This window comes from Platichthys flesus, chromosome 19 (assembly GCF_949316205.1).
Source record: "Platichthys flesus chromosome 19, fPlaFle2.1, whole genome shotgun sequence".
NCBI classification, from domain to species: domain Eukaryota; kingdom Metazoa; phylum Chordata; class Actinopteri; order Pleuronectiformes; family Pleuronectidae; genus Platichthys; species Platichthys flesus.
Window position 1 is genome coordinate 18123216 of NC_084963.1, and position 11249 is coordinate 18134464.

General features: G+C 40.8%; 1 protein-coding gene across 1 annotated transcript; it reads right to left on the reverse strand.

Moving 5' to 3' along the window:
* Positions 1-55: 55 nt before the first annotated feature.
* zgc:56235 (Voltage-dependent anion-selective channel protein 2-like) lies at positions 56-9239 on the reverse strand. Its single transcript, XM_062412701.1, has 9 exons — positions 9086-9239; positions 7228-7298; positions 6197-6246; positions 4648-4800; positions 4479-4531; positions 3663-3884; positions 2548-2698; positions 2394-2451; positions 56-1254 (listed from the first exon to the last, which is right to left on the reverse strand). The coding sequence occupies exons 2-9, from the start codon at positions 7292-7294 to the stop codon at positions 1163-1165; spliced, it is 846 nt and encodes a 281-aa protein (XP_062268685.1). The 5' UTR covers positions 7295-7298; positions 9086-9239; the 3' UTR covers positions 56-1162.
* Positions 9240-11249: the final 2010 nt, after the last annotated feature.

Consider the following 11249-nt stretch of genomic DNA (forward strand, 5'->3'; position numbering starts at 1 on the left):
GTTGATTCTGTTATTCCATTCAGTTGATATCTGGTCAATAATGAAGGCTTTCAGATAGTTTTCATATTTTTTTATTATTATAATTCCCTTAGTTAACATTGGAAAAAAATGAGGTACTGTGTCTATGTGACAAACAAAAATAATAATTCTTAGATTCATAACAACAGAGGGAGGAAAAAAAACAAAAACATTTTTGGTGCATGTTAACTAAAACAAGTAAAAGGACACAACAGCTTCTTCCAGTTCCCAGTGGAGCATTATGCCGGGACAACCAGCTGCATTATTATGTTCACATGTGAGGAGTGTAGATGGTTTTCAAGAACAGAGCTCTGACAGCAAGGAGTGCAGTCCCCCGAGCAACACGTGACAACAGCTGATGCCACTGAGCTGCTGAGATACCTACGAGGTGCAGAACACTTTGAGGCTGTCGTGCTGAAACAGATAGATGAAAACAATGGTGTAGAAATGCAAACTAACTACACAAACTACCAGAAGATTCCACTGCATTGATTTCACCTAACAAAAGTCGCAAAGGATTAAAAAACGACATTTAGGAGCACCTGCACTAAACAGACTTTAAATGTTCCCATAAAGCAAAGCACGTTTTAAATATCCTTCATTCCACCGATGAACTTTAACCACCAGTGCTTCAATATTTCAGTCCTATGCTCATGAAATGTGTCGTATCAAATCAATTTGAGATTAAATAACTCACAAGTGTTCAAACACAACGAAACAAGAGGAAACAGACACTCAGCACATTTTTAACCAAGCAGGAAAGCTTTCAGCTCTGTGTACACGTTTTTCGCCCAGACATGCTTTTTTTTGGAGGAAGGAAGGGACAACAATACAGAGGGTTTGATAAGCTACACATTTACACTAAAGGCTACTTCATCCAAGGGACATAGGGGGAAATAAAAAGCCACACTTCTGTTACCATATCATCGCTATTAAGCTTCGGCTTCACAGCTCTCAGGGTTGACCATTACTGTCAGAAATGCTCATGAAATGTGAGGACAGGGGAAACGTGTGAGGAAGTTCAGAGAGGAGGAGGGGGTTGTGGCAAGGGCACTAGTGTTTGTGGGTGTGTGTATGAAGACAGAGCAGTGTGTGGTGATGTGGTTCCGGGCTTTTATTTGATGATGGGTCTGAGTCTTCCACCTTATGCCTCCAGCTCGAAGCCCATGCCGACTTTGTGTCCACCGGCATTGAAGTTCTTCCCGTCGATCAGAGCGGAGAGGGTGACCTTCACGCCTGCAGGCAAACGGGACAGGGAAAGGTGTTAACGCCTTCGAACACATACCGTCTGCCCACTCAGGTGTTAACTGGTTCCACCTCTACATAGAACTATGTGGGTGTGGACTAACTGGGTTTGACTTTGAGTTTTGTGAATTCTAATCAGCCCCAGTAATTATTAAAGAAAGTGAGTATTTAAACTGTTTTTAACACCAACTGGAATCCAATTTAATACCCGTTTCACAGTCACACTTGTCGAAGTATGAAGAGTATGAAAAGAGTTGCAAGAATTATTTACAACGTTTTTTGACATTTATATCACATTTATTTCAGTGCTTCACTGCGGGACCTAATAACTATTTAAATAGTTTCATTAATATAATGAACATGACCAGGACCCTTAAGAGACAGAAAAGAGGCTGGTGGATTTACAACATAGAAAAAAAGAAAGAAGAATCACTGTTATTATTTTCATTATCACACCCAGTCTGACAGAGTTTAAATATGATCCTCCAGGTCCCACCCCTCTCTCTCAATTCTCTCCCTTCTTTTGTACCAGACTCTCCTCTCTTTCACATTTCTCTGCTCACTGGTCGAGCAAGAACCACATTCTCGCAATGTGCTGGCTCGTTGTGGGAAATGTTGACTTTCTCTTTAATATTATAAATTGCAAGATAATGTTTGTTGTGATTTGGCTGTATACAAATAAAATTGAATTGAATAGAAAAAGCTATATTATTACAAATGAAGATAGTTAGAGGACGCGTATGTGACTGTGACTTGCTCATAATCAGTCAGCTCACCTAAAATCACAATCTAGTGCACAATTTAATAATCACCAACTGCAGTTGTTAAGTAAATAAAGCTGGTTATTGGTGCTATAGGAGAAGGTCGAACAACCATCACAACATGCAGATGATGTTTGTTGGGAGAGAAAATATTTGATTTGGTTACATGTGCAAAATCTGTGGGACATGTGATTAAATTTGAATTATTTTGTTGTTGTCTGAGATGAGGAGTTCTTAGTTTCTGAGAAGTAGTTCATCTCATCAGCAAAGGGTTTTAAGAGGAAGATCAGATGTGTAGTCATAAGCACTGACTCCAAACACAATATGTAAGTGGGTGACAACAGCTTGGTCAGTGATGGGGGAGCTTACCTGGCCGAAGGCTCTGGGTGTAGCCTACACCGATCAGACTGGCATTGTTCACTTTGGCCTGCAGGGTGAAAAACAGAAAGACATGAAACAAACAGAACTTTTTATAGATTTAGCCTCCGAAACAGTGCTGTGAATGAGCTGCTGGTGGACTCACCGACAGAGAGGCGTCTTTGTCCAGCTTATATTTGGCAGCGATACCGAAGCGAGTGTTGTTACTGCCGGCGGTCCAGGCCAGAGTGACCGCTGTCTCCAGCTCGTCGTTCACCTTCTGGTAGATGGAGCCACCAAACTCGGTCCCGTCATTACTGAGAGAGAACAAACAGCAGTTCAGAGACGTTCATGCACACGACTCGAGGCTGGATCACTTCATTCTTTAAATACTCTGGAAATTTACAACAATGAAGTAGAATATCTTATCCACCTGAAAGAGACTGGGTCCAAATCTGGTCTTAGTGATATATTTTATAGTGTTTAGTAATTACCACAAAGCGTTATTATTCCATCGTGGAAGAACTGAATGATTTTCATCATATAAGTCAATCTCAGAGTTATTTTCTTTATATAACCGTTGGCCATTCATTGTATGAGAGGGAGAATATAGAGGGAAACCGTCCACCATATTGTTGTCTGTTCAATAATGTCGCTTTCACTGTCATATAAACCAGGGAAACAAGCAAATGTTCACAATAAAGAAGGTGGTAACAATGATTTTTTTAAATGATGCAAAAAGCATAATTATAAATAAAAATAAAATTGCCTGTCAATTGAATAATCAACCAATAGTTTGTACTGATTCATTTCTGAGTGACTTGGGGCATAATGGAACTTCAAGAACGTTAATCCAGCTAAAATGGAGATTTATTCAGTATGCTGCTCCACTGGTGTTGCACTTAATCCTGTAGACTCTATACAACAGGGGGTCGTTAGTGGACATTGCTTGGTTGAGGAGGGAAATACTTGAGCTGAGTAGGACATGTTATTTTGAACTGCACTTCCTTCACGTTTGGAGGACCAGAGACAGATTTAAAAAGAAGAAATTCTTAAAGAACGCAACACTGACCGTCATATCCTGGCTTTTAGTTACTAGCATTAGATCACCTCCAAAAACACTGGATCCTACTTTTCTCACAGAAAGCCTTAAATCTGTAACCTTCTCTGTGCCTGGTTTATTGTCCACTCCCTCTTCAGATTCTTCCAGGGCCACAGGGGACATATTTCAGATGCTGAACATTAATTTACTGAATAAAAAATAATAATCAAAGTACTCACACATTGGTGTGCAGCTGGAAGTCTCCGGCCCTGTATCCCAGGGCGAAGTTGTTCTGGGCCAGTTTGGACTTGGCTGTGTCGAAGGCCATCTGGTAACCGGCCAGCCAGCCCTCATAACCCAGCACAGCGGTGGCGTGGATGATGGGACCCTCGAAGTCGACGTCAGAACCCATGTTGACGAAGTCACGCTTGTATGCCGTCTTCAGCTTCCCACTTTTCTTACTAAGAAACAGATTTATAAAGTTTAATTATTATCCTCTAATAATAAAGAATAATTGGTGATGTGTAAATTTCCAAAAACTCATCAGTGGGCCTGTGTTACATGTTTCCTCATCGCAATAAAACAAACACTGTAGTTCACAGCTGACACACACAGACACCCCTTGCTGTCACAAAATACCAAGACCAATTTCTTTCACCAACACTTGCACTTTTTCCTCTTGTTAGTTTGATACAAATAACATTCACCAGGAAGATTAGCTCGGAGCTGAGGCCACAAATGGAGGAGATCGAGTTGAGAGAGAAACAGACATATAGAATGTGTATTTGATCTGATGCGTTTCCAATAAAACAAACAAAGACTCTTGTGAGCCTCATCCTTTAATGGACTATTAGAAAGAATTTGGTTCAGATCAGGTTGGACAAAATGATAGCAAAGAAAATAGAATGAGGGAAAGAGGTTATTGAAAGAAGGGATTGATTGTTGGCGCTGTGATTTTCCAGCGACCAGGGTTGACCCACAATTTATTCTCACAACACATAGTTCCACATGAACTCCCATGCTGCCCTCGTTAAAACAAATAAATGTATTCTTACCCTGTGTTTGGTACAAAAGACGTTTCCAAGGCAACCTTCAGTCCTTCAGTCAGCTGTGGATAAAGTTTGTGTCATGTTAATTTTATTTAACCACGTACTAGTGCAAAGCATAAACATTAAAATAAATATTTCCACTTTAAAAACCCAGTTCTGAAGACTAAACAAGTACCTGGTCCTCTACAGTCACTTCAGTAGCCAGTGTGTTGTCTGTGTTCCACTTCTGGTTGAAGCTCAGGCCCAGCTCCTTCATCTTGTATTTGGTCTCCAGGCTTCCTGCGGCCTTCCCTGTGTCTGTGTTACTGGAGCCAGATGTGTTGAACTCCTGTCAGGACGACGAGGACAACACAGGTTAGGGGCACCAAAGTCGATCACATCCAGCAAAAACCAACTGTCTGACTTAAAGTGTGAAGCAATAAACTGTTTGATAAATAGAAAATCCAAAAACAAATGAGAGAGACGGGGGACAGAGGTGAGCATTGTGCTGAACAAAGTTATTTGTGAAATGTACAGGAATAAAATGAGGATTCTCAGAAGACAACAGTCAAAAGGATCAGACAGACAACAGTGACGTCAGAACCACATGATGGACAGTAAGAACACAATGATGAATCTAATGAAGGTTAAAATTGTGATTTGACGTATGGAACAACTAAATGTTCTTTATTTATAGAGCTTTTCTAGTCTTGACGACCACTCAATGCTCTTTACAGATGGTGGTGGGTAACACTGTCTAACACGTCACCACAAAATGTTCCACTAAGATTAACTCTTATTATCCCGAAAGGCCCACTAGAAAGCTCCTGAAGGACATCTGGGATTTCTTCTACTTAAACGTCTAAAAGACTTCGAAATCTCCAAGAGGATTTGCAAAATCTCCTAAATAAATATATAAGCCTCCTAACAACCCTCTGAAATGTTGATAGGACCTAAGAACCTACTTAATGGCTACTAAAACCATACATCCTTAGAGTATCTGCAGCCAGGTATTTCCTCTAAATTGTCACCTTTCAGTATAGTAAGATTTTGGGAGGATTTAGGAAACAGTGCTGAACATTTTCACTGTTTTAACAAATGATGAACAGATTAATAAAGACAATAATACGCAGATGAACTGATAAGGAAAATGTTGCCAATGACTATCAATGACTTACAAATAAGCTGGCACAACAACAAAGAAATGATAATCAAAGAAAAAGTTACATCTGACAGAGTGATGTGACAGAACATGATGTGACAATGATTATCACAGAGACAAAAAACAACAACTTGTGTTAACAGGCAGATGATGATGTGAGCAAACAAGACAGCACCAAACGGAGAGGAGCTGTTTCCATATCACATCGACAGTTAGAGCCGGCGGGTCTGACACAATCTTACCATCTACATTAGAGCACGAGCGGTCCAGTACAGAGAGGGCAGCAGCATGGAGAAAGAGCAGGGGTTAGGAAAGGCAGGTGGAGACAGGCTACAGAAATTGCACACATCTGTGAGCCAGTCGTGTTTCTCCACAACAGAGCACAGATTAAGCCAAAGCACGTTTCTGCATCAGCCCAACCTAGAAACCTTGAAGCTCCAGTTTAGAGATGTTCAGTAATAGCAAGGTGGATTTGTATTGGTGTGCTGGGAGGTGAGAGTTAGAGATGGCAGAGTGAAAGCTGAGGGAAGGCAGGGGAGAGGGACTCTGCAGAAATGACAAGACAACAAAATAACGTCCTCACCACTCCACTTTGTGATTTGGTCTTGAGATCCAACTTCACGATACCAAAGCCTGGAGGATTTCAAAAGATCAAGTTGAGTGTTAACCCTACATAAGTCCAAGATAAATCAAACATAGAACGATTTATCGAAACATTTTGATATTTAGGAAAAAAAAGTGTATTTGCTTTCACAGCTAGAGTTTGATGAGGATTGACACCACTGATAGTTGTACGGAATATAACAAATGAAATGTCAGTATGAGATCTTTAGAAGTGTGTTGAATTGCTTCTCTCCAAAATGGTGAATTGTTGACTTAATTCAGACGATCTGCAACGGTTCGATTTGTTGTACAGACTTAATGGTTTGTTATTTCGGACAATGACTGAAGATCACTATGACGACACAGCCTCATGTCATCAGCTAATATGTGGGCTCAGTTTGTTATAGCCAAATACTGTTTCCATGTCAGCTTTCTCTAAAATGTTATGCCACACGTCCATGTTCTTAGGTCGGGCCACGTGATAATATAATGTAGACCTTGAGATCAACTAAATTTGTTTGATATCTAATTATACATTAGTATTTAGTTAATATGAACTTATCTTTCCTTAAATTCAAAGTGAAATCTTCAGATTATTAGCATGTCTGAGATACAAGCAGCTGATTATCCCATTTAAGAAGCTGCAACAAGGTTATGTTTGAGATTTTAGCTTTTATCTTACTTCAACAATTAAATGATAACCTTTTAGCCAAAAAAATACATTTTCTGATAATTAATTGTTACAGCTCTATTGCTATGCCTTAGCTGTATCTTGGTATATTGGGCCCTTTAGACAGATGCAAATCAATAAGCAAAACGTATTACCTCTAGTTAATTTACCCATTCATTATCACAGAATTGGTTTTAGTGTGAGGGAACATTTTTACAGATTGAACATTTTATCCACATCAATATGTATCTTCATTATTGTAAAGTTTCTAACAGCTGGTTTGATTGGAACAGAATTCCAACCAGTTAATAATTTACTGCTGGGGCTAAAACTGTACTCACCATAGCCCTTGCTGAATATATCCTTGGCAGATTTGCCCAGGTCTGAGTATGAAGGAGGGACAGCCATTGTGCTGGAAAAGATAAAGACAACATTGTGATTATTTAGTAGCCACTGGACAAATCAAACAGGTGACTGAACTGTGCATTCTTCACTTTTCTACACGCAGGTTTCTGCAGCGTTCAACAAATACCAGCGAGAACGCATCTTTTTTCTTGGTTTAACCATTGCGGACAGTAAGGACATTTTTTTCAGGTTACGAATAATATAATTAATCAATAAACTGACCTGACTCAGATAAGCAGTAGAGAATTGATGGATGATAGATTTATTAATTAAAAAACGATTTCTTTGAGTATATTTTTTTAGTTTTAAAGCTTAATTGACAAATCCTCACCTTTTAAGTTTTTGAGCTTCCAAGCTTCTGCAGCAACAGTGTTGTGGTGGTGCTGATTTAAATTCCACAAAGAGGGACTCAAAATCCATTTTGCATTGAAGCCAACCAGTTCTAAATCATTTCTGTCCATATTCAATAGAACATATGTGGTGAAGACGGCAAAGAAATTAAATAAAAATGTATTGAGTGTATTTTGTCATTATAACCATATTAATTCACGAGTTTAAATTTAAAATGTGTATGGTGTGAGGTCACAGTGACCTTGACCTTTTGATCATTAAATTCTAATTGGGTCATCCTTGAGTCCAAATTAACCTTTGTACTGATTAAACACTTGGTTTCCTGATCCATCGTGTTCATGAGAGTGGGACACGAAGAGGGATGGACAACCCGAAAAAACGATGTAACATCATAATTCCTTCAGATACAACAGTCCCGGGTGCTGATGCATAAAAGTAAAACTAATGTCAGAATTTGGAACAAGCATATAACATATTTAACACTTTAGATCATCCTCTGAGGCCTGGTATTCATGACTTTGAGGCCTGCACATGCCCTGTACACTTCGGCTGTAATGATTAAGCACTAACACATCATTATCGGTAGTGATTATAGCAAATCTGATTCTGATAAACACAGTAGTTGTGATAAATTAATAGGAAAGTCTGTGTGGTTTGTCATTTGCCTGTGATACGATTGAGCAGTGAGCTGCAGCAGCAGAGGACAAGCTGTTCCTTTAGGGGGCAGCTGGGAAGTTCACAACCAATGAGCTCTGCAGCTAATGGTGCATCTAAGAAGTCAAGAGATAAATGCATCCTAAAAATAGCCCGTGCATGTGCAAAGATGTGCACTTTGATATATGAAAACAACATGCTAGACGAGGCTGATGCTAATGCACCAGAAGAAAAGGCTTTGTTGGTCTCTTGTGGTCAAGATGTCTCATGGCTGTCAGGATGAAACGGGCCCAGCAGATAAACCTGGAGACAGGCCGGTGCTGCACAGACAAATCCACACTGTTGTTACAGATGCTTTTCAGCCGGAGACTAAAGAGCAAGAAGGTTTCGTCTGCTAGCTGCATCTCTCCCGGGGACAAAGGACACCAGATGGGCCAGTGAAAGGTGTGTGAGTGGGGAGGGGGATGACAGCCTGCTAGCTGCTGCTGCCTGAGCTAACTTAATGTTCATAGTTACAACGCGGTGGCCCCTCTTCCTCTCCAACGTCCCCCCCTAACAGACACACAGCTCGCCTCGAACCAAGCAGAGTAAGTCGCTACATGCGTGACAAGCATTGACTCCACACTATCATGCACGGATTAAACTGTGAGTTACCAGGCTAAACGTCCTTACATAACACGGCTACCGTCGGCTAAATCTCCCACCCTGCTCCTACCCTCCTGGTCGTGAGGCTAACCGTGAGCAGGAACGTTACCGAAAGGCGTTTCAGGTGCATGAGCTTCTTCTTACCGGTGAGAAGGTGTTCACTGGGGGGGTCTACACAGCCTGGAGCGTCCCTGACGTGATGCTGCTCCGCGGGTTGACAGCTAGCTTAGTTTAGCTTGGCGATACTGTGACGGGGACACGATGAAGGAGACAAATGGCGCATGCGCGGTGTCGCTCGGAAAGGGCGGTCAAAGAGTCGATGCGAAGACAAGAGAGTAGTCCTCCCAAGCACCAGATGCCTGCTGGCGTGGTGGATCTACGATTTTGCTAAATTTGGGGCTTTAAAGGGACTACAATTTACATAAAGGGGTCGAATATATGTCCAACACCCACACAGTCAGGAGTTGTTGTTGACTACTGACTTGGGGTACAGTCAGATTCAGCATGTTTTTCAGTATTACAGTGTTACAAATTGCTTTACAAAGAAGAAACAGCCCCAGGCAGTCAGATAAAATGATAGTTAAGAAAAGCAACATGAGTAAAGCAAGACTATTTTTTAAGTTCTCACGAAGAAGAAACGTTTTGAGAAAGGATTTAAAAGAACACAAGACATTCTTAGTTCCATAGGCTGTGGGTTTCATAATGTGGGGGCTCTGAGAGCAGGGGCTTGCTCACCCTTTGTTTACAGCTGTGACCCTTGGAGTGAACAGCAGGGCTCCATCTGCTGATCTCAATGGCCAAGAGGGCACGTCCCTGGTCAAAGAATTGGATAGATGTTTGTTTGCAAGACCATTCAGGGCCTGAAACATGAGCAATAAAAAGAAAATTCTAGTTGTGCTGTTTGTCTTTGCTCAGTGTTTATCTTTTTGCTTGGGTTGGGAGTATTTTGAATTTGTACGTGTTTTCCTGAGGTGCAGTGAGTTAAGCTCTCAGGTCTACGTGTGTTTTATTACTATCAATAAGGCTTTGACTCCATCTGGCAGGAAGGCAACTACAGAGGCATTGGCGGTAAATGTGCAGTTAAAACTGGGGACAAACAAACAGCCTTTTTTCTCTGGGTTGTGGGCTGGGGCAGGGGAGGAACCTCAGTCCAATCCTTTTTAATTTATACATTGAAGGAATTTGCATATCAATCGGATCAATACACTGCATCTGTCCTCACTTTAAATGAGACAGAAATTAAGGGTCTCAATATGTGCAGATGACTAAGAGGTACGGTCACAAACCTCCTACATGAATTCTGTCAGACTTGCACGCCTACATTTAACCCCAAAACAACAAAACAAAATATTTCAGAAGCAGCCTAGAAATCAGGACAACAAACACATTGTCTATTTGAACATCCAAGAAAATAGAAACCCTCTGGCCTCAACATCATATGTTTGAGAAACCTCAACTTGGCCATGAAAGATTTTGGCAGAGTTGTTATCTAAGCCAGCTCCAGGAATCCTTATCTTTACAATGGTCATTTGCGTTGTGCTTGGATTCATCGGCTGATTCCTCGTGGTGGCATAATTGTATTGACAAACAGGATTATCAGGGTTGGAGTGAGCTTCACTAGGAAATATATATATGTTTATAATGGTAACATAAGGATTCCCCAGAGCTTCAATGAATGTGATTTTTTTTTTTTTTTGCAGCATTTGTTGGAAAACACTTGAAAAATCCTCATGCTCAGTGGTATAGTTTGAGTCTTTACCATATCATCAAGCCTGGTTATGGAGCCTGTTGCACAATTCCCGATTGAACCTGTAATCAGTTCAGGAGAAGCAAGTGATCATGAGGCTGACCCCATCTGCACAATATAACTAATTCATTCACTATCAGATTTGCTCTGTGATGGATACGTTTCCCAGCTGAGGTATATGAAGGTGAAAACACAGCCGAGAGTTCACATGTCTACAGCCTCATTCAGGGGAGCATGAAAGACATTTCATAAGTGCTCTGTGTTTTGAAAGAACGAAAACTCTTCTACCAAGTCAGACCTGCTTGTTTTATACAGGCTTAATGACCAGCTTCTCCTTGGTGTCTAATCGTAGGCTCTGGATCACTGTTACATATAATCCCCCTTCTGCCCGAGCTTGTCAATAAGGCAGAACATAAATGTAGTCTATCTTGAATTTGCCCTATGAGGCAAATTGTAAGTTGTGAATATGGGTTATGACTTAACTAACTTTCAATAACATTATCTGACTGTGTGCATAGCGAGCAGTTATGAAATCAGTCAGTCGAGATTTTTTTTCTGCAC